The 24,155-nt window shown below is 47.5% G+C and overlaps 1 protein-coding gene across 1 annotated transcript in view; it reads left to right on the forward strand.

The window, feature by feature from the left end:
- LOC144106462 (uncharacterized) overlaps window positions 1-24,155 on the forward strand; it is an 84,520-nt gene that overhangs the window by 45,377 nt on the left and 14,988 nt on the right. The window contains exons 17-27 of the mRNA XM_077639278.1: window positions 19-275; window positions 1,268-1,397; window positions 5,389-5,543; window positions 7,667-7,817; window positions 11,287-11,418; window positions 12,610-12,843; window positions 14,769-14,954; window positions 15,728-15,859; window positions 19,107-19,304; window positions 21,066-21,179; window positions 23,890-23,997. Of these exons, the coding sequence (XP_077495404.1) occupies window positions 19-275; window positions 1,268-1,397; window positions 5,389-5,543; window positions 7,667-7,817; window positions 11,287-11,418; window positions 12,610-12,843; window positions 14,769-14,954; window positions 15,728-15,859; window positions 19,107-19,304; window positions 21,066-21,179; window positions 23,890-23,997 (1,797 nt within the window). The remainder of the gene's footprint in view (window positions 1-18; window positions 276-1,267; window positions 1,398-5,388; window positions 5,544-7,666; window positions 7,818-11,286; window positions 11,419-12,609; window positions 12,844-14,768; window positions 14,955-15,727; window positions 15,860-19,106; window positions 19,305-21,065; window positions 21,180-23,889; window positions 23,998-24,155) is intronic.

Genomic DNA, 24,155 nt, shown 5'->3' on the forward strand with positions numbered 1-24,155 from the left:
TGGCTTTTGCAAATGCAGGACGATGACTCGGTGAATGAAGAAGACATTGTCAAGTTCATGCTGTTCGTGCTGCTGATGCTGAACCGGCGCCGGTCCAAGAACCGAGGTTACAATGAGCACCTGCTCAGGACTGGCTTCTTCACGCCTCCGGCACCATCCAGCACAAAGCGCCCTGCAGTCCAGGAGGCCGAGCGCTATGTTGCTTGTGGCCAGTCCCACTGCGGCCTGGTGGTTCGGGGCAAGGCCTACACCTGGGGACGGGCTCAGTTTGGCAGGTGCGTGTGCTGTTTACAGGAAGGACTGAAGCAGCCATCTTGCTTGGAACCCATTTATTGGTGGGGTACAGTCAAACCCCGCTATAACAAACGCTGTGACTGCGAAATTTCTGCCACAGCGAAGTATTTCCGATTTTCCTTCAGCAAACCATACAAGGCAATGCAATTATTTCCTTCTACAGCGAATTTTCGGAGCGAGGTTCCTCTTAAATGAAATTTTTTTTAGTAAGTGGCCAATGTTCTTTTTTCCTGCATCTGCATATGCTCATATATCTCATTAGGTTTCACCAAAAATGGCTGCCAAAAACAGTTTGTACTTTCAATAGCGCAGCTGACAATTTCTGTGCAGACATGTGGTGTAAAGATGCGTGCGACGCACGACTGCTTATGAGAATGTGGTGCCCTGTGTATGCTGCGGGGACAATCAACTGCAATGGAGCACGTTCTGAGGTTTCCACGTGTTCCCCGCAGGTTCGGTGCAGATCAGCTTGCACTTCGGGCGCACCAGGGTGCAAAGCGCTCCGGCATGCGCTTCGAAAAGGAGTGCACTGCCAAAGCTGTTGTCGAACAGAATTTCTGTGCGATTGCCTGCTTGAATGAATGAATAATGAGTAATAATAAATATAACGAAGGAATGGTGATTCCCGTTGGAAGCTGAGTCACCACGGGCTATAATGGAGCTGCGGCTATAATGATGCAATTGCCGGGTCCCTTCACCTTCGTTATTTTGAGGTTTGTACTGTATAGCATTTCAAGTCAATAGTTGCATTATGTTCCATTGCGTGTGTTGTTTGTCTTTGTTGTTTAGTCATCATTGTGGTCATCACCATTGTTTAGTCACCAAAGACATTTGTCTTTGTTGTTTAGTCACCATTCATTGCATTCAGTTTGCAGTGTATACAGAATCAGCCAGCTCTTTTTGTTACGTTGTTGGCATTTTCAGGCCACTCGCAAAATTCCACCCCCCTCTCTCTGTGTTTGACTGTCTTTAGGCTGGGCCACCGGGAAAGCCACAAGGAGATCCTGGGCATCACATGCGTGGAGGTGCTGGACACCCTGCGGGTCAAGGTGTCCCAGGTGGCCTGTGGCACCCACCACACCCTGTTCAACACTGACGCTGGCGTGAGTGGCACACAGCTTTGCTCACTCGGAGTGCGGGGATGTGCTGAGATGCTTTGCAGGTGCTGACAGAGCAGAGGAGACAAGATGACACCGATGCTACCAGCACAGCGACTTACTTCAAACACAAGCTTCTTCATCTTTGATGGAAGCGCTACTTATTTACATGTGTGAAAATCAAAAGAAGAAAAGCACTGTTCTCTTATTCACAAGGAGACTGTCAGTGCCAACATACAAACAAGGGCGCACAAGTTTGAATGCTTTGGTTCGTGCCGGGTATTTTAATCATTGCTTTGTTTCTAGTTTCAATACGTGTTGACTGCTCTGGTAAACGAGGACTAATGCGCCATTGCAGCATTATTTGAGCACTGTTGACCAAGGTATCTTCCTTTATTGTACAGATGGTTTGTATTGGCTGTTTTTCATTTGTCCGTGGCAGCACATAAGAAGTGCATGTAAATGAGAGCTAAAATAATAAGTTTTTTTACACGTGTAAGCTTCTCATCAGAATTAAGAGCACAATTTCAGATGTAGAATTTTGTTGTCACTTATCATTCTTTGCTTGTTTGTGCTGTTCAAGGTAGAAGTCATGTATCATTAGTTACCATCTACACCATTGCTTTACATTTTCTTGGGGTGTTGTGTGGTCACTTTGATCAGTCATGTTGGTGTCTGTGCCCGGATGTTTCAAAGCAGGCAGCAGCTTGAACTGATGCAGTGGGATTTTAAGGCCGTGAGAGGGAAATGGAGGTGCAGTTCGTACAAGCTGCCCGAAAAAATGTTTGCACCTTGAAAGAGGAGTATCAGCTCAGCTCAATTTATATGTTTTTTTTTTGTTTGAAGGGCATGATGCATATACAGTGAAAGCTCTTTAATTCAAACCCCGATAATTAGAATTTTCTGATAATTTGAACTACACTACTTGGTCCGGCGAAGCTCCATAGTGATCTGTGTATAAAAAATCCCATTAATTCGAAAGTGAGTCGGTTCCGCTACGGATAATTCGAACTACGCGCTGCCGTGTCTGAGTGGCTTGGCACACAGCACGTGGCCAAAAAAAAAAAGCACCTCCGCATAGTTAGGGGCTGCGCACGTGCTAAACGGAAACAGAAGATGGAACCAGATAAAACCGTGCAAGAGTGGATAAAGCCTAAATGGTGCCATTAGTGGCGCGGCGCCGGAGGGTATGGGTTGGCGGCAACGGTGGCGGCTGCGTACCCTCATTTCCGCGCAGCCTCCGAAACTCACTACTAAATACTCATTAATTCGAGCCCTATTGATTCAGAAATACGAATAAGTACTGTCGGTGCAGTCCCAGGCAATGCCCACGAAAGGCTATGACTTCGGAGGGGCACTGCAAATTACGTGCGAAAAACTTTTTTTCCTTGCGAGTGTCGTTTGTCCTTCCACCCAGCAGTCGCCAACGGAAGCACGCGGTCAGCCGCGATTATGATGCCAGCTTTTAGCATCACCCGGCTACAGTGTTCCAGAACCTTCTAGAACACTGTAGCCCAGCGGTCAGCCGCTGGCCGGAAGTGGCCAACGTGGCTTCAGCGTGGACCAAGCAGGGTGCGACAGCGTCTGACTTTTGCCTGGTTCTACAACATGGCCGCGCCTGCCAAAGCGGCTTCTCCCTTCACTACGAACTCGTCGTTGCCGCTACACTGTGCCTCATGTTCACGGCAAACAAAAGTCGCACAAAGCTTTCGCTTCGTCTGAAGATGCCCACAGCACAAAATTTTAGCGATGAAACGCGCCAGGTTTTCAGAATGATTCTGGATTTTCAAGGCTGCTAGGCTTAGCCATTACGTGTCGGTTGATGTCAGGAAGCACGAGAGGTTCAAACAGGTTAACTATTTTGGTTCAGAAAGGGGTCACAAAGAATAATTCGCCCTCTTTGTCCTCATTGAATAAATAATAGCTTAATTCTAAGTGCACAGTTGTTCTTTTCAGCATTTTACTAACCATATGGAATCACGCCATTTCTAAATCCTGGTGACAGTGGTCTGGCGGCAGCCACCCGTTTTCGGCGTTCCGCCGCACCGCTCAAAATCTGCAGTGCAAGTTCGCTCCATGTAGGTTGCCCTAAATACGGTACATATACCGTAATGCAAATGGTTCTTGTCAATTTTCTCGAGGCCATTCGATAATTCGAACATCGGATAATTCGAACATTTTTCCCGGTCCCGTGAAGTTCGAATTAATGAGCTTTTACTGTAGTAGACAGCCATTGTTATATGGAAAGGAAGAGTTGCAAACTGAACTAGACCCCATCAACAATAACCATACTAGCCAGTGACTAGGCATGCACAAAATCAATAGGATCTGTTCTGCCGTCAGCGAAATAAATTTTCTGCCTTGTTGTTGTCAATGAAAGCTCACTCCTATACTCGCTTTTTCTCATGCTCACGCACATACAGTGAGTTCATCTCTGTTAAGACTAATTCTCGGATAAGGTCAACAATTGAGACGATTTGGTTGGTTCCCCATAGGGTGCAAAGTAAAAAAAAAATCCGTTTAAGACTAACTGTTTCGCGCATAATTCGGTTGAGACAAACTTTTGCACCGACCATGAACATCGGCCACCCCGTGCAATGGCACTCGGGGGATGTCTGCGCGGCACTGTTGAGCAGGGGAAAAATATTTAAAACACTTCCATGCAAAACAAAACGTACCTCGACAGGATAGCTTCCGCACAACTTGCGCCTTTGTGCAAAGATGTTGCCTTGCGGGGCCATATATCCTTGTGGGGAAGCCTTCTTGCCAGTGCACTCAGAGCCTCAAAAGTCAAGTCAGAAACAAACAAACAAACAAACAAACAAACAAACAAACAAACAAACAAACAAACAAACAAACAAACAAACAAAAGAAAACAGATAGCAGTGGCTGTGGAAGAGAGCGAAAAAGATCTGTGAAAAGAAGAAAATCAGACCAATGCTGTTTTCAAGTAGGACAATGTGACTTTGCTTATGCTCTCAGTGTTTAGTTCACTTCATGCATACTGCCACATATGTATGTTCCATTCACAATTATCCTCTCACTGCAAGGTTGTTTTATTCGCTGTTCTCATGTTTCATTTCCTTTATTCTAGGGCCCGTGGGCATTACATAAGGCTGGGGCAAGAACAGGGTGTAACATCGTACTGATACCAGTTCAACAATAACAAAAGCAAAAAAAGCAAAGGAACGAAACAAAGCAAAAATTCATGAGAAGAGACAATAGCACAGGATCAGACTATTTGGTAAGGCCAAAAACATCATGGAAAACACGGTGTACTCACTAGTGCGAAAAATTGCTCGATCTGTGCACGAAGCAATATCATGAATCATTTATCACTGACATGCTACCTTTCATGAGAGCTGTTGGATGACTGTGGTTTAGGCGAGGGGCTATTCTTGACGGCGGCTGTAGCAATGGGTGCCTGCTAATAGGGTGGTAGCAACACACATTTGGACACCGTAGCTAGCACAAATCTAACACACATTTGACATGCATAGTGTGCATAGATATCTTTTCTGGGTGAATTCTGTTGTGACGAACTTCTGATAAGACAACCAGATTTTCCGATCCCTTCAAGTTCGTCTTAAGGGGAGTCTACTGTACTCGCTCATTCAGTAATCGTACTAATCATGGGAAAGGCTTCCCACACCTCTCAGCTCCTTCTTTTGGATCTGAGTAAACTTTCGGTTTTATCCACCTGTGGCACACCTGCATTGGGCACAGAGTGCAGACCAAGTTGTGCGGAGCATCGATAGCCCTGATAGCTTGCTGATTATTTCTAGGCTCGGGATTTAAACAATATCTGGCTCTCCTGATGTATAAAGTCTGTTGCAGAAGAGTGGAATCGTGCAAACTGTATTCACACTTGGTCTTTTAGCTGAGTCTCTTGGTTTGGGTGGGTGACAGTACCAACAAACACTGCAATTGTGTAGCCTTGCTGCACTGGCGACATCAGTGGAGGGGTGCATTGAAGTGCCCATCCTTGGCGACGCAGGTGTTCTCGTGTGGCTCATCACGCTTTGGCCAGCTGGGGCTGGGCGACCTGCAGAGGACATGGGTGCCCCATTTGGTGGAGACCCTCTGCACCAAAGAGGTGGTCAAGGTGACTGCGGGACTCTACCACTCGCTAGCAGTTACCCGGGATGGCTGGTAGGTGTTGGTAGATCTGGTAGATGGCAGGTGCCACTGTGTTGCAGAAGAATTGCTCTCTAAGTGACCTAAGAGCAGAGTTTGTTTAATGCAAGAGTGCTTGCAGAGAACTATTTAGCTAATCTTTAAAAAAAGGTTTGAACCATAATATGCACACTATCTTGACTAATTTATTACCTTTCAAGTACTTCATAGATACGATTTCACTAACAGAACTGTGATAATGGACAAAATGGTTTATGTGTCGGCTATCCAAGACGGCACACTGAACACTTTTCTGCGCTACAGGTGGCGAATATTTTGGGAAGATCAGATTGATTGCCTGGGCATCATTAGTTGTCAGTAAGGGAGAACAGTGCTTGAATCATGGTGAAACAAGTTGCTTTGCGCCTCGTAGTTGATTCTTTCGTGGGATGCAAGAATAATTGAACACAGAAGTTCCTTCAAGTGTCTTCACATGCTGTTGTATTCATGTACAGTAGACGTGTGATAATTCGGACTGCATAACTTGCACTTTCGGTAAATTCAAGCAAGCTGCAAAATTTTGGTTGGTTAGGTGTATTTTCAATGTATTTCAAAGCCGCTTAATCCGAGCTGCAGTTTGTCTCAAATTTTGCTTTATCCAAACATTTTTTCCGATGCTCCTAGTACGTGAAAAAGCAGCGCAGCAGGGTGGCATTGTGTGAACTGAAAATTCCACCCTTCCAATCGTTTAACTCAAGACACTGTCCGAAGGGGGCTGTGTTGAGGCCCAGTTGGCACTCCAAGTGGTTGGAGATGCCCCATCGCAGCATAGGTTTATTTTCCGAGCTTTGTTACCAGCCTGAAGTGATAGTGACAGCCACGCATCAGCGAGCCAAGCCTAGCTGCGTGCCTTTGGCAAGATTTCTGACGTTAATTGGTGTGTTGCTGATATTTGTTCTTTTTAGTGGGCTTCTCAATGTTCAGACGAAAATGTGCGTTCCCCCTGTACGCTTAAAGTGCGCACTCTTCACAAGCTGCTTGTTGTATGGTGAAGCCTCCTTACACGTATGCTACCACTTGTGAGGAGGATGCACCTCTGCCTTGTCTTACCTGCAAACGAGGACGCAGGAGACCTTAATACATTGAAGTAGTTCTGCTTTGATATTGTTGACAGCGGACATACTGTAGAGTAGGATGTAATCGTTGAAAATTGTTATTGCCTGATAGTTTTCACTGAAAAGCAGACAACTGTTGCTATTTTTTCATCAGTTATATTTGCTGCGATGCGAAATGGTTTTTTTGAAAGATTTTTTGTGCCCATACGATCTTCGGATAAGTTGGGATATTTTTTACTGACCCTTGAGATTCCATTTAACATGGTTTTACTCTGTTGGGAATCCAGTGCATTATTGGTAACACATAATCAGTTAGAGACTTCTAGTTGAGTAAATATATTGGTGCCTGTCACCCATATTTTGTGTTGTGCCAATGCCATATGAATGAAAAAATGAAAATTGGTTTTTGGGGAAAGTAAATGGCGCAGATCTGTCTCACATGTCAGGGACACCTGAAAGGGGCTGTAAGGGAAGGGATACCAGAGGCAGTGAAAAAAGAAAGGAAGAGTCTGGTTCGAACCCAGGTACTCCGGATGAGTAGCCGAGCACCTGAACCACCGAGCCACCACGGTCGATTCATATTAATGTGCATTTTCGATAATTCAGGCGAAAATCTTTGGTTCCTTGAAGTTTTAATTAATGAGTGTCCTAACGAGTTAAATAATGCAAAAGAAAAATGAGACAAAGATGCGGCACACATTTCGCTTGCCTCCCTTCATCTCGTTTTCTCATGCTAATTTTATATCTAATAAACTAACTAACTATGCTTCACAGTCTGCTTAGTTGGATCTGGCTACCGTCTCTAACTTCCACAATGACATTACCTATGACATTAGGCAGTTTCTGTGAAACCTGTACATGGCTGTCTGACTGTGCAGCGATGTAGCTGCTCTTGCATGGATGCTAATGAGTAATTACTCTGCCGTCAGTGGAAATTGCATTTCATGCATATTTGATGCGTGCTAAATGATCTTCAATGTTTGGTTCATTCTGCCTCGGTTTGAGCTAGAAGAGCATTTCTGCCAGTGCCCTGTGCCTGTGCAGCCTATTCACCTGGGGCTGGGGAGTGCATGGTCAGCTCGGACACGGGAGCTGTGCGGACGAGCGGCTGCCTCGGCGAGTGGACAGCCTGGCCGATCACAAGGTTGTCGACGCCTACGGGGGCTGCGGCCACTCGGCAGTGCTGACTGCTGAGGTGAGGAAAAGCAGTTATAACTTATAATGCATGAGGCTGCCACTTTGTGGCTTTTGAGGAGGGAGTTTAGCAAACCCAAAGGGTAATATTCACAGAAGCATGAAAAGCTCTATCCACCCATGAGCTTTTAAAAGGGCTCTGAAAGGAGCTGTCAATAGGTAGCTGCGATATGCCTAGGATGTTAAAGGACGCCGCTTCACAAATATGCTTGAGCATAAATTTTTTTAATGCGCTTTGTAAAGGCTAAGTTATCTGTATTTAAAATTTGAATTTCAGTGTCTTCGCCCCTTTCCCTCTCCTCGTCACTTTTTGCATGCTGAAATGTCGGCGCTCCTCTGCCAGCTGCTGACACGCACATGCATTCTCCAGGGGGGGGGGGGGGGAGCTTCCTGACCCACCGGAGTGGCCGCAGCCATGGTAGCTAGGTGATGTCTGAAAGTCTGAAAGAATTGGTGCAGCAAAGCAATGATAGTCCTCCACTGCTGACATCACTTGCACGACATGACGTTGTGTGCCAGGCTTCGTGTGAAAGACTGGCACTGCTGGTCGCCGCAAGTGCAAAAGCAGGAATTTTAAACAATGCATTTTAAGTTATCCGCTTGCTTTTGAGGTCTTTTGCAGGGCATGAACACTCGCTGACCTGTACTCTACTTCATAAAACCATTTTATAGCCGACCTCAAGCACCCCTTTTCAGAGGCCCTTTAAAATTCATGGCTGAAGAGTAATGAGAATGGTGGGGGCCAGCCTGCAAGTCAAGATCACAACCTAATAAATGGTGCTGCTCTAAAGGAGTGCGGTTGCAGGAGTTGCTAAGAAGTGTAGCTGAGATAGTATCACATAAATATGGCTAAGTTCTTCGCGCACCACAGGGTAAAGCTAACTTAGTTTCTGCCTGTTTTCCACGCTGACCTATGGTCAGTATTAAAATGTACTCTTGCACTCAGTATGACCTGCAGTATACTCAGAGTGAACCAGCAGACGTTTTTTCATTGTAGCAAATCAGTGTGTTTTTGCACAGAGCACCAACCAACCAACCAACCGTCCGTCCGTCCGTCCGTCCGTTTGTCCGTGGCTTAGTGGATTGGGCGCCCGTCTCGGCTGCGGGAGGTGGTCGGTTCGAAACCCACCGCCGGACACCCACCGGTAAAAATGGGTACAAGCGTCCCCCGGCCTGGCGCCCGGCTTTCTTTAGGGGTGTTCGCTTGGGAGAAGCTCCGTAAACCCCGCTGTGCCCCTCGTGGGCTAAACTCCAGTTTCGAACGACCTCGCAGCCTGCAAAAGGTGGTACTCCGGACAATGTGTGATCAGCAAAGCAACAGCAACAGCAAACTAAAAAAGGGCCACAAATGGGCTTCTACCGCACGAGGCGGATTTAAAGTTGTTGACGGCGGAACTTATCGCTGATCCGTCAGAGCAACTGTGGTCAAGACCCTTTTCCCAAGCATCTCACCCAGAAGAGCCGAACACCAGGCCGGGGGAAATCTTGTACCCATTAAAAACCGGTGGGCGCCCGGCGGCACTGGGGATCGAACCCAGCACCTCCCGTTTGCTAGGCGGATACTCTACCACAAGGCCATGCTTCAGTCACGTTCGTCTGTCCGTCCATCCGTCCGTCAACACACACACGCAGAGAGAGAGAAAAAATTATGGCAGTGCTGACTTATCATTATGCGATGGCAGTGTATTAACATTAGGTCTTCTCCTTGCATTTAATTGCTACTCATGTACTTCTCATCTTCTCTTGCTCATTAAAGCATTGCATTATTTCGCTCATTAAAAGTTCCTTTGCTGAATAACTTTGCTGTGCTCTTTTCTGAGTCATTTTCTTTTATGTTTTTGCTGAGTCATGCTTAGTTATTTTAATTTTTGCTGAGTCCTTTGTGGCCACTGTTGGTCGTTATCAATTTGCAATTTTACAGTCATTTTTTGGGGGCTGGGGGGGTGTGGGTAATTCTTGGCGGCAGCCACCTTGGAGCCCCTCTCTCCTCTCCTGTAATTGAGTAAAGGGAGATTTCCCTTCCTTCACTTTGGTTCCTCCCAGCGTGGCAGGTGGTGCAGCAATCGCGGCAGGTGGCAAGTGTGCACGACACCATGTCACCAGATGTCGGACACTTTTTCTTCACGATGGGGCTGCTGTGATAATGCACGAATGTTCACGATACATTGTTCTTTTCGTTGGCAGGTAAACCGGTAACTTTGCAGCACCACCGGACTTTCACAGCTCCATGAACTCAGTTGCTGCCACATCATGTGCGTTGCCACTTAGTTGAGCATGATAATGTTGCCATTATTGTTGCATACCGTCCTGTGCTCACGAAATTTGCTACATTAAGGTGGTGTCAACCGGCGTACAATAGGCTGTGCGACCACATCGATGATCTGAAATGCAGTTTTCACGAATGCTGGATTGACCTACAACTAGTAGTCCAAGGTGTTTAAAGCAGTCCTCCAAAATTGAGTAAGATTCAGTTAAGAGAGTAACTACTACTCATTAGTGTCCGCCTCAATACGGCTACAAAGGAAAGCCAATACAACCTCCTCAGAGTCTTCGCAGTCGAAGAGAAATTGATTGGCTGTGCTGAAGGGAATCTATTCTGCATTAAGGTGTTCCCCTGAACATATTGGACTAACATCATTTTTGCTTCATGTTGGTGACAAATTCGGCCTTGGCCTACCGCCTGCTAGCCGTCCTGGTTAGCTTTGTTTGCAGAGCAGCTGCCTCGGACATGCCATAGTCCCGCGTTTGGTGCCCAGACAAGAGAGAATTTTTATTCCACTGCGAAGATCCCGAGAGGTGTTTCCCCTTCCTCCATATGTCTGCGTTCAGGTGTGTGCTAATGAGCAATTACTCCCCTGATTGATCTATTGGTGACTTCCAATCGCAGAGTTGGAGCACTTCGGGAGCAACGTTTTCTGCTCCTTTCGGAGCAACTGTATTCCAAACGCAGATCTGAGCCACGGGTCGCGTCTTCCAATCGTAGACAGGGAGCGGTTGCCGAGCTGAGATTGCTCCGTGGAGCAGTCGGGACTGCTCCGCCGAAATCGGCAGAGTCGACCGGAAGTTTGCGTGATTTTCTTTTTCAGTGGCACTAGTGGTGCCCTCCATTTCCGGCGGCTTGTCACGTCCGCCGCGCTGGCTCCTCTCCGCGCTCCGTAGCAGACGATCAGCTTCGCCCACCACTATGGACTTGAATCGCGCGAAAAGCACGGGCAAGCGAAAGGAATGACGGGTACTTCCTCCAGCAGTTCGCAAGCGCCACCTATGTGCTCTGACCAGAGCAAGTGTACTCCAATCGCAATTTCAGGTCACGTGCTCTGCCCCGAATTCAGGTGCTCTGTCACAGAGCGTGCAGACCGCTCCGGGCCTGCCATTGGAATTCACCATATGTCGTAAACACTATCAGTCGAGAGGTTCGGAGGAGTCCTCCCACCCATGACTAGAACTCCTCTCTTTCTCGCCGTGTGCAGGGTGTGGTGTTCACCTTTGGCTGCAACCTGTTTGGCCAGCTGGGCCTGGGGCGCACGCCCAAGAAGAGCAGCCCCCAGCGGCTGGAGCTGGGCGAGCCAGTGCGCCTGCTCTGCTCGGGATTCTTCCAAGTGGTGCGTGCGTCCTTGTTGTGTGCTGAGACGCCGAATGCACTCGGCTGGCTTCGTGGGCTGTTGGCGGTTGCAAGCCTTACTTGAATTTCAAAAGTGCAAGATGTGTTGAGGCAAATGGAAAAAAAGCATACAAGTTCTGCGTTACAGGACATCTCTGTTTTAGAAGCGCGCAGTCTTGTAACTAGTTCAATGCCAGTGGCAGCGTTGGTGGCAGTGGAAACACGCTGCTTATCTTCAATGAGCCTCCAATACGCTGTTCTTTAGCATGTGTGCCTGATGATAATTTCTGATTGAAATCAGAAATCCTGTGATCAACTTGAGAAAAGAAGGAAGCAACACAAGAGCGCTGTGTTAGACGGAACCAGAATTGGTAAATATTAACTTATGTAATCTTTTGTTTCTAGCTTGTGCTGCACAAACAGAAGCAGCTAATTTTATATAACAACTTATTCGTGTTGTGCAGCCGAATTCTGGATTTCGCTGGACCTCCATCATGAATCCAGCTTGTGTGCTGCTCGCATTTTTTTTTTAAGAGGGGTGGAATGCCAGGTGGCACTCAGGCAAAAAGACTGATATCAGCTGGTGGCGCTCGGATTGAAGGACGTTGAAGGTCGCCGTCTCCCCTCCTGAAGAACGTGCTGCCAAGCTGCCTGTCTTGTCACTAACATTGTGACAATATCTGTAGGTTACTACTGTATGCTGAAAAGAATTGGAATGAAACGAAGAGTAGTGGGCATAGTTGTAAAGTCTTGCAGTTTATAATACCTGTCACTGTAGCTTCTAGCTCACTCTCTGGTACGTGTGAAAACTCTTCAGCAGTTCAACCTTGTGACATGTGAAGCATGTTTCTCATTGTAGATGTCTGCTGAGAGGCAGAAGGAAAACAAACACTTTGGCGATCCTCGCCGGATTGCTTGTATGCATTAGCAGCCAAACATTCCTTATAGTATCTGAAGTGGCATACTAAGGTTCACTAAGTTTGTACGGGTACTATACTAAGTTTGTTCATAGCGTGGTGGTCAGGTTGCCACCTGCCACTGGCTACTGACAGACGGTGGTTGCCATTTCTGCTTGCACAGACCGCTCCAGTGCCAGCGCGCTAACAAAACTGTCGGCCATCACAGGAGAGGGCACTGAACAAGCCGCAGAGGAGGGTGATGATTTTCTCTGGGGCGCATGCACCCTGTGCAGCTGGCACTGCTGTCGTCGGGGCGCCTGCTCACATGGGGCGCCAACCCGCAGAGCCTGCGGCTGCAGGCACAGTCGTCACGCCGCTCCCGCCTCCAGGCGGTGGTCGCCCAGAACGAGCTGCTTTCCTCACTCGCCGGGGGACCCCATGGTGGGAACCTGCGCCACCCGACTTCCTCCTCTGCAGCATCTTCTGGGGGCATTCTCCCTGCTCCTGGCACTAGCCCCATGGCCCAGGTACGCTGGAAAGGCACCAGGTCGTTTTTGGTTGCAGTTACAACCAGCTGTTACAATTGCAGTGCCATGCAAGTTAGATAACATTCCAGATGGGGCTAGTTGGACTTTTGCATGCCTGTTGCTCTTGTGTGCTTTTTGAAAAACATGTACAACACTTGGACGCAAAAACAAAGTGTAAAACTGTTGCGCTAGCTGCATGATTGAGGGTTCTTGTGTGACATCTTACTTCGGTGGTGAGTTTGGCAAACAAACATATACATGATAGTGAAGACACTTGATCTGTTTGCAGCTTTAAGCTGTCTGCCAAAAGACACTGGCCGTCTGTGAAAACAAGGAAATGATGGGGGTCCAGAGTGTTTGCTTCTTTCAGGACTATAGATAAACTGGAAGACAGAGATTAGATTGGACAGAAAAAATAACATTTAGCTGGCACTTACCCAGCATGTCATTCACAGCACCTCACGATTTGACTCAACTTTGCCCATATACTGTACCACTCAAAATGAGCTGCAACACACTTGGAGTGAGCCAACTGAAATTGCCGCTTTCTAGTGCATCAAAACATACATACTGGGAAATGGACCCAAACTCTCAGTGCACTTTGTTCCTTTATTGGCCGCTGAGTGCACAACTTTCGAGCACTGCAGTGCTCGCACAGTTTCGGGAACTGAACTTTCACGGCATCCTGTGCGTTGCAGCTCATATTGAATGCAACAGTACCCGCTTCACTTTCATTACCATCTGCACACACGAAGATGTGACCTAGCTTTGAGAAGGCCATGTTCTAATGTTCACCATGAGAGCAGCAACATCTTGCGCAACTGCTGCTGACATGTTGAATGTATTAATCGAAGTTAGGAGCTGTCTTATGCTGCATGGGACATGGGACACTCAGCTGTAGGTTCCGGCCATTTTTCTACAGTTCGCATGTCCAGGGGGACACAAATGTGGGGGAACCCCAGTTAGCGGTGCGCTTTACATATCGCGGCCATGTGCACGCTTAGTGCTTCATGCACTTAGCATGCACACAGTGATGCAGCAGTTGATACAAAACAAAAATTGCTTGGGCCATTCCGTGCCACATGCACTAGAGTTTATGCTTAACCCTCCTCGATTTTTTTCTGGAAACTTGTGGCTCTTTTTTTTGCTGTCAAAAGTCTGCTAGAGTAGAATCTCAATGATATGATTACGGTTGGTACGAATTTCGGGATGATATGAATTTTGCATGTGTCCCGGACAGTATGCATTGTACGGAATATGTTAAGATTTGGGATTATACAAGCAGGTTTTGAAGCCTGCGTGGATGATGTCAATTTGCGACCGGTGCGACCACGCACACAAGCGAGCGAGTGAGCGCGCATGGCTGGTCTCAGGAAGGAACGTACCTCCCGCCTCCTACCAATGCCCTGCGGCACCGGCTAAGTCTGCTGCTGGAGCAGCAAGGCGAATCACGTGCATGATGTCATTCAGTTGTTGATTGGCGTATGGAAAAAAGTGTCTTGCAATCTATCAGAGCTTGTTGCCGCTGTGCCACCAACGCCTGCCTCTGCCGATACGTTCCTCCATTTACTGCTGCCTTCAGCGTTTCATGTTGTGCGATGACAACTCTGTGCCTGCCTAACACTAGCTAAGTGCGCACCAAAGACTGATCGTTCAAATTCAACATGCCTCGAAAGTGGAAGACCGTTTCTTTTAAACAGAAGCTCGAAAAAAAAAAACGACTCGGCTTAGATCAGAAAATGTCATCGAAAAACTGAAAAATTTTGTTCTTTGTTGATCAGTGCTCCGCCCACCTCAGGAAAGTTGCACTGAACAATATCACAGTCATGTCTTGCCTGTGAAAATGACAAGCCACCTGCAGCCGTTAGGACTGGTGTAGCAGAGGGGGTTGTGGCGCTACACCATCTGTTGTCCCCCTTGTGCAGGCCCTGCTGCATGGCCACCAGCGCCACCTGTCTCCCACTGAGGTGGACCTGTCAGTGGTCCGTGGCCCTCTGGTGAGCATGGCCTGTGGCTCCAACCATGCCCTGCTGCTGACCCGCGATGGAGAGGTCTATGCCTTTGGCCGCAACACCGAGGGTCAGCTGGGGCTGGGCAGTCGCAAGGACCAGGTGCGCCCATTTTTGCTTGACCTGACCTTTCGCATTCCCAATGGGCACTGATAGATGTCCACTGATGGATGTTTTGGATGTCCACAGGACATCCAAAACGTCCCCAGGACGTCCAAGGTAGTTCAGTGCCCTCTGGGAAATTTCAAAGTGCATTATGGCAGTTACCTCTTAACTCATGCATGTGCAGGTTTACATAGTTTTGTCGCCTAATATGAAAGCAGGCAACGCGCTGATCACCTATTTCATTGATTGTTAGAATGTTTTCTTATTTCCACCATTCGTGTCAATGCCAATGCACTGCTGCATTTTACTGCACCATCGTACAGGCTGGACAGATTAAATGCTGCATCCACTGACCAGGACAAAAGCATCACTAACTGCTATGTTCCAAGTTTTTCAAGTGTTTTGAACCTATTGCTTTAATCTCCAAGTTAAATTCTTGTTCAAACAGTGAAGAAAGGATGGAAGGCATCTGCAGTGGCTTAGCTTGTTTAGCATGGTGCAAGTAACAGTTCAGTGTGATGTGGAAGGGCTCACCTTTGGCAGTGGCTTGGAACCACTGATGTCACCCTTGCCCTGAAAGTTCAAATAAGATTTTGTATAGTTTTCAAACCGGCTCTCTTCCACTGAAATTCTAGGTGTTGTACTGTTTTTAAGTTCACTTGCACAAGTTAAATTAATTCGGTCTCTTGAATGCCATCTGAGTATTGCTTTGATTGATGCTTGTGTTGAGTGATGTCAAGTCTACCTGTTGTCGCGTGATGTGTGTGCAGAAAAACCCGCAGCTGGTGTCGCACCTGGCCCAGCGGAGCAAGGTGGCACAGGTGTCGTGTGGCCGGGACTTCAGCCTGGCTCTGGACAGCCAGGGCAAGCTCTGGGCCTGGGGCCAGAACGATGGCGGACAGGTGGGCTTTTTTTCCTTCCCGTTAAGGTGCTTTTGCGCAGCTTGTAGCACATGTGTAACTTGTGGCGTTTAATTGTGCACATACGGCCTGAAATACTATGATCATTTATGGTAAAACTGAGGGAGGTTGTGGCTCTGTATACCTCAGGCTTGTGTGTACAGCGAACAATTGGAGGCTCTGAATGCTTCCTCATCTTGGCTGGTGTCTTTGTTGTTGTTGTTGTTGTTGGTCATTCTGTTCTCTTCTCAGCATTGCTGGCATGCGATGAGCTGAGCGGGAACATTGTGCGCTGCGTTGCCAGCAAAGCCTGTGCGAGGTGCCTGATGTCCAGCTGCTTGGTTGCTTTCTGCTTCGCTTTGTTAAGCATATCGTCTTTCTGATGCTTCAGGTGGTTCGTAAATGCTATGAAGCTGAAACAAAGCTGAAAGAGACACAGTAAGGGTTGACAAGGGTGACAAAAAGGCGCTTGAGCGACAAGTGTTTGGCATTCACATTCGTCTTTGTAGAGCATTTGTAATTGGCGTCAAGTTCCCATGTAGCATTCACTGTGAATTGCATTTCTGTGTCTTCAACGAGCATCATTCATAGCGAAAGCGCTTTAATTTTCTTTACTGACCTGCTACAATTGCTGCCAACAGTCGTATGGTTTCTCCATGTCGACAGTCGTGAAGCTGTCTTTCGTTCTTGCCTGACATGTGTTTCTGTTTATTTCTGTTCAGCCATCTGTCATAACAGATTAGCATTATGAACTAGCGAGGGCAATGGGAGAGAGCTGTAAGGGTAATGCACACATTGCGTGTTCTTTCTTGACAGCTGATTGTGGTGTTCGTGTCCGTGACAGTGGAAGGTTATATATAACCAAGAAATAAACTCTGTCACCTTGGTTTATGTCTGCATAAAAATAGGGAGGAAAAGGATGCTTCTGGAAAGATATGGCGAACATGCAGAACTGTGCTGAGGCCTGCTTGAAAAGTCGGCTTTCGTGACTTTTAGAACAGTGTGTGTACAGCACACATCAAGAGTGCACACACAAGCATTGTGCTGACAGCCACTGTGTGTGGAAATATAGGGGGACAGCTTTCCGCCCCGCCCGCACTCCCACTCCGCGGATGCAGCGTTCCCGCTCGCTAACCGCGGATGGGGTTCGTGCTCGAGGGACAAAGGGAAGGGACGACACACCGTTAACACTTGTATGCTATTTATTACAGTTGCAATTAATATACATAGCGGGCCAGCTAGCTACAAAACATCAACGAGGCATTCCTCGGAAATAGAAGGCTACGTAAGAAGGACTTCCGACTTATCGGCTGGGGCAGGGGGCGACTTCGAAGGTGTTGGCGGCGAACGTTTGTATGCGCCTACAATGGCGGCCGGGTTTTCCCGTGTGTGCCGCATTCTTGGGGCAAACCCATTCACTAACATTTGCTGGGGAAGGCGGTCAGAGCGCACGTTTGCTGCGCTCGCTGCGCTGCCTGGAACCAGAAGTCCAGCGGCAAGGCACAACGGATCCCTGTGTGCCTGCCGCAAAAGGTGCTGAGAGTGTGCGGCTCCAACCGCTCGTAACGCTGGCCGGATCCCGAAGAGACTCTGTCCGGTCCCGCAGAATTCCGTGTAACCTACGAGGTGGCGCTCCCGTCGCCATTCCCTTTCCTCCATGAGTGAGACTTCCCTCCTCGCCCAGCCGGGGCTGTCCCGATGCACACCGATGGAGATGGTCGGCTGCGTCGAAATGGAGGGGAAAACTGGTTTCCACATGTGTGAGTGTGCTCTTTCTTGCCCTGCGCTGTCCCTGCGCTGATTCACTAGCGATGCAAAATCAGCACCAGTTGTATCAGCGCAGTGTCTCAGTAGACAGTTTGCTGCCAAGTGTAATTGCACATAGGTCAGGTGCTGCAGCCTGCAGTACTCGTATATCATATTTACTCTAATGTAATGCTAATTTTTGTATTGAAAGTAGAAGTGAAGAGTCAACATTCGCATTATAATAGAATATTATGCGCATTACCAAATATCATTCAGTGGCAATTAGGCACACTAGCCTGTATGTACTTGTATAAAGTTTCATGTGCCGTGCCTGTTGGCCCCAACTTTGGGAAATGGAAAAAGAAACAAAAGAAAAAAATGCCATATTGGTTGACCAACTGTAGCTCCGAGCTGCAAATATTTAGCTAAAGCAACTGGACGGCATATCGTATATGAGAGTAGCGAGAAACTCATCACCTGAGAAGGCACACTTGTGCACAAAGTACAGCTTTGATGCATAGTCTCGAGGAAGCTTGATAGAGCACACGAGACATGAGGACCTTTGTTTCATTCTATTAAAGTTCAGCCGACACGCTCAACTTTCACAGCACTGCGGGTGTCGCACTTAAAGACAATACTAACCCACTTCTGGCGCATGCAAAACTTGGCTTTGCTATTTCACGCACAAAGACACTCTCACGAGTATCAGTATCTGACACACTTTTTGGCACAATTTTTCAATGGCCGCACACATAACATGACTCATTTAGATGTTGCAGAGGATGGCCACTGACATTTGGGTGGCATGACTTGACGTGCAGTTGCAAGACTGGGACAACTTTTGTTCTCTTGATGAGGCCTCTAAAGCGCATGGTCAGCACAGTGATGGCACAGTGGAACTCCATGCTTGTCCTTGTATCAGTCTTACCTCTGAATCTCTTGCACGGCTCTCTTGAGAAACAAGTGGCGCATGAAACCTTTCCACAGCAATGGTGGTAGCAACTGCTGTACTGTGTTAAGGCTCGAAGTTGGTCACGTCTTCCGAAGTCGAGCCACAGGAAAGCTATTTTTTTAGCTGCTTCTTTTATAAAATTCTACCCTACTTCCAGTACACTAAGATCTCATCCCCTGTGTTAAATTCACATACCTTTCTTTTTTTTTCTGTTTCACGCCCTCAGAGTCTGCCCCCGCATTACATGTCATGTTCTTGTTACATTCGGTAAACAGGGTATGTTTCCAACCATGTGCTTTTGCCTGCATGCTCCAAAGCATGTAATTCTGCTTCTCTCTGTCTACTTTATATAGTGTGCATTCGTTCGTGTGATTCTGTGCACATGCTTCAAAGCTGTTGCCCCAACACACGTGCTTCCACCTGCATGTATGAAAGGCAAAGGCATTCGTGGCTACTAAAACCTGCTCCGGGTGGTTGTGGTCGCTCTGGTTTGATCCAGGCATTTTGCCACCTGTGATGCCCACTGCCTTTGGGACCTTTATCGTTTCCCAGCTGGCGTGCAAGCTGCCCGCCGAGGAGAGTTCCGTGCGCCACCTGCGGGTGCTCTCCAGTCGCCTGATCACCATCCGCACCAGCCGCTGCCTCATCACCATCCCGCAGGGGCAGCGCACGGGTGAGGTGCGGCCCATCGAGGTCACCGCACTGCCCCCAGAAATCACGCGGCCACCCTTGGATGACCTTGAGCAGTCGGTGAGTGCACCGCGGGGGTGTCTTGAAGTGATCAGCCACCCCGTCCGCAGGGGAAATGGATGGTCTGTATTGCTGGTCCTAGCTAATCGGTTGGGATGCACATTTGTTGGAATCAGAAAAAGGTGCACCCACAGGAAGGAAACTAGGAGAGTGGTGGCTGCAAGATACTGCAAGTTCATGTGCTAGACATCAGGAAGCTCATCTGCTTCCCTATCTTGCAGTCGCTTCTTTTGCGTTGTTGAGGGCGTCGAGAGGTGTGCGGAAATGTGCTGTCATTGGGTGGTGCTTTTCTCAGCCCGATGGGGAAAAGGATGGGTGTTTGACGAGCATAAAATGTGAAAACAGCAGAGTTCAGTGCAGTGTCAAATGCACATTAGAGAATGCCAGGGCCTGCCTGAACAAAACAAATATTAGACAGTCTAGTTCTCAGTCTTGTCTTATTCGCAGTCGAAACCCTCCGTTGGTTTTGAGGATTGGAAAGGCACATAAATGTCCAACTTCATTGGCAGACTCCACCGTCACCTCGCAGCGTGGTGACACAACAAAGTGAGCCAGCAGAGTACATAGTGTCGTATAGAAAATGGTGCATCAAAGTGGAAGCCGCCACTGTTTTCACCACCTCCTTGACAGCTGACTTGAGTTAGCCTCACTGCAGGGTAGTTATAACAAGGCTGCAACCATCCACACTCCTGCTTCGGTGGTGCTGTTGACAAGTGTCAAAGGCGAAAACGCTTGCCGACTGCCTGGCTGCCAGCCATTTATGCTACTCTATGTTCCATGGCACTTTGGATACTTCAGTGTGATGTAAGGATGCGGATGCTTGCTGCACTACCACGAGCCGCTTTTGTAGTGTGGCAAAGCCTGCTTCTTACCCCATTAGAAGGGTACCACTTGGTTTTGTGTTGTTCGATGTATCAATTTTATCCAGTTTTTGTCTGACTTCCTTTGATATGTAAGGGTTAGGTGCAGGTCATGGCACCACTGGGCGTAGTGGGGCTCTGGGACAGGAGTTTTGGGGCGACCGCCAAAAGGCGCGCGATGTGTGAGCGGGAGTGAGGCAGTGTGTGAAGTACACACATGGCAAACTGGACGGTGGTGGACAAAGAGAGTCGGTGGAGTGGGCTGTCGTGACTGCATGAGTGACAGTGGCGTGACCAAACATTAACTGCGGTGCGGGAAATGGTGTGCGAGTTCTACACCATGGAGTAATTGTGCTCTTACAGGTATATAAAGTAAAAATTGCATGCATTTGTTAACAAAGTTTTCAAAAATTTTGACATACCCAATAATTTGTGATATCTATATTCAATATATCAGCTTTTTACCGTATTGTGCATTTTTGCAGCTGCATTGGTTTCCAAAAGATTATTAATGCGTTATCATTAGAACCCTCATGGGGCCACAGTGTGTCATCGGTCATAAAATTCGCCCATTTACTGGAGGGAATTGACTTCACAAGACTGGAAGTTACAACTATGTGCTTCAGTGTATCTTCATTGCGTCTGTGTTGCCACCTCTAGGCACCTTCAGGGAAACGTCCAACCACCGGCTAGATGACCCGAAGAGATGTCTGGATGTGTGCAAACAGACGTGTAGAGGTCCGCAAATACAACTTCTATTGCTATCGCATTACCAACACATAGTGCAATTGGGTGTCCCTGGGAATTTTGATCTTATGATATACTTTCAAGAATGGCTGAGTCTCTGGTGAACACTTGGTTGAACCTGAAATGGCCAATTTCTTTTGCCTCTTTTGTGCAGCTTCGGCAGAAGGCCTTCCAGAATGCATACCTGAGCCGTTCTGCACCGACCTTTGACCTGGGTTCACTCGATGACCCTCCGTATGGGCCTGTGGCCCTGCACACTGCCCTCGAGGTTAGTGGCTTCGATGTCATACTTAGGCTGTTAACCTAGAGGCACATCTCTCAATGCACATGAAATGTAGACTGTCTGTTCTTTAAAAATGTCTAGTCTTTTGTGTTCTAGATGCGGAAGTATCTGATACTCGTTGTCACCGCATGCAGAATGACTCGCTACGTCATTTGAACGTTATTTTATTTCTGCAGAATATTGGAACCTGTTATGATGATGACTCTAATATTCTCATTCACTCTGTTACTCCAGCATTACTTTCATCAAGCATTCTATTAAGGCATCTTATGCCTGAAGAAAAGTGTGCTGTAAATGTTGTAAACTCTAACTTTACTGACCCTGCTTAATTAAAATGCCGTGAAGCACAGTCAGTGTTTGGAATTTTACTACCTTCTCATTTGCAATGTTGCTGAATGAATGAAATGAGAGGGTGAAGGCCTTTGAAATATGAGCTTGAGGGTAAGTTCGTGTTTCAAATAACTGGATCCAAGTTTATGCCGGTCTATGTGGTATTTTCAGCATCCTTGTTAGTGGTAGATCTCTCCATAATTGACGCCAAGCATTTCCGGGGTTGCGTTGAAAAGTAGTGGAAAAGCAAATTCCTCCACATGCCAACTAAGGTGCAGTTGCCTCTTCTGTCTCTCGTAAGCTCAGCTCGGTGGAAATTTCTTATCTCAAGTTCTTGGAAGCTGGCATCCATCCACTTAGCTAGATGGTTTATAACGAAATAATAGATATAACGAAGAATGACGATTTTCCTTGGAAGCTCTGTCAACACAGGCTATAACGAAGCTACGGCTATAAAGAAGTAATCGCTGGGCCCCGTCAAGTTCATTATAACGAGGTTCAACTGTGTTTTCTGTTCTGTTTGTGTGCGCTGCACCAAAACGTCCTGCTTTGTTGGTATGAGCCTCGTGCCAGTAATCATTAGCATCAGAACCAAGATATGTTATGACAACAGTTTGCTTCTGCTACGGCAGGACTGAGGCCATCTCACTAAACCTTTTGCTAGGTTACTTGATGCAGAATACTTTTATTCATAATGCCACAAACATAAGAGGAATGAAAAAAAAAAACTTCAACAAGAACGAAGAACTGGAAAGTCATGATTGCTAGCCTTCTGCAATGCTTACCCAGCATTTGCACTATTGTACATCCAGTTAAACGCACGTGTATTGGGCGCCCATGTTCTGCACAGTGATGGTAGCATTTTATGACCTGCCGTAGAGACGTGCTGTGTCACAGTATGTTAGGTCTTGTAGGTTTCTGGGGAAGCAAGGAATTTTGGCTGTCTTCAGTTTTGATGTTCATGTTTTGGCCGTAAGTAATGGTCAGGGTGCACTTCTGGCTGCTGAATTTGAGATCCTTTCGTGCCTGATGTGCTCTGTATTTTCATGTCTGTCCTGCAAGTTTCTTTAGTTAGTGTTTCTAGGAAGTTTGTGGATCAGTGTGCCCATATTTGCGAGGCCACTTTGGCTTCATCTTGAAGCTTGCCAGCTCTATTCTGATTAGCCGAAAATGCGCGAATATGTTCTTGAGTCTTGATCGAGTGGAATGAAGTGTGCCCTCATGTAATCAGAGAGCTGTAGGTGCTGCTATTTAAAGATTTTATGTGTGCATGGCTAAGTGGCAGTCTTTCTGTACTGGGCCTGCAAACTGCTCCGGGCTCCCTGCTTTGCCACTCAAATTACTGCAGTGATCAAACCACACTTTGGCATCTCGCGAGGTTTGCTTTCACTGTTATATTAAGGCGAAATCCTTTGATGGCTTATACTCGCGTTCGTCCGTTACATCCTAGGTGACGCGACCGTGTCCGCCCGTTGCATCCTAGGTCACGTGACCGTGTCCGTCTTTTACTTTGCCACCTAGGTCACGTAACCTTGTCACGTGATCACAACCGGCCCTGTAAACTTGGGACCTTGGCACATGCCGGAAGTCTTAACTCGGGAACTAAAAAGGTTAGGAGAAAAACTGCTGAAGAATGGTTGCTTCAGATGGAGGAGGAGTGCACCCAATCCGCAACCCAGCGAGGGAGCCAGTGTCCAGTTACGGTCACAGTCTTTCAGTAGGGTGGAATGCCAACCTGGAGTGCATCGCATGTGGCAATGCACAGAATTCCAACCCACCTGCTACCTCCCATGCGTATGCCAAGCTATCTTAATTATTACAACAGAGCTCTGGTGCTGTTACAGGGTTTAGTTAAGATTTATATGCAGTAATTCTAGCATGGGACAGCTCTGGTGCTGTTACAGGGTTTAGTTAAGATTTATATACAGTAATTCTAGCAAGGCACATTCAAATTCAAATCAGTGCAATGAGTCACTAACGGCTTTTGCCTTCCCGCGCCTCCAACGAATGGCGCAGTATCTATGTTTATCTGTCTCACATATCGGCGGACACCTGAAGGGTGGCCCTGTAAGGGAAGGGATAAAGGAGGGACTGAGAGAAGAAAGGAAGAAAGAGGTGCTGTATTGGAGGGCTCCGGATTAATTTCTACCACCCGGGGATCTTTAACCTGCACTGACATTGCACATCACAGGGGTGCCTCTGTCTCAGTCTGGTTTTTCTGTATTTTTTGTGCTTTTCAGTTGTGAGGACTTATCAACTTGTCTGGATTCACTGTTTTGGTTTGGTTACACCCGTGAACCAGCTAACCTAAACGAAGGTTTCACTCCTGCTGTGCTCTTCCCTTTTGCTTCCTGTCCACCCACAGGCATTCCGGGGCAGCTACGACCCAACCTCGGTGGTCAACTACTGCCAGCGCTTCTCGGACTTCCAGGCTGCTGCCAAGGTTTCCACGCTTGAGGGGCAGTTTGCCCAGGTGAGAAGGAGGGAGACAGTTTCAACTCGGGCAAGGCTTGAGATGTCGTGAGGTGCTGGGGGTAATGAGGGTGGCGATACCGAGGGTGGCGACACCGAGCTGTTTGGGGACGAGTTTAAGGCAGAGAGGGGGAGAGAGGGAAGAATGTTTATCGTTGG

This window comes from Amblyomma americanum, chromosome 10, assembly GCF_052857255.1.
Source record: "Amblyomma americanum isolate KBUSLIRL-KWMA chromosome 10, ASM5285725v1, whole genome shotgun sequence".
NCBI classification, from domain to species: Eukaryota; Metazoa; Arthropoda; class Arachnida; order Ixodida; family Ixodidae; genus Amblyomma; species Amblyomma americanum.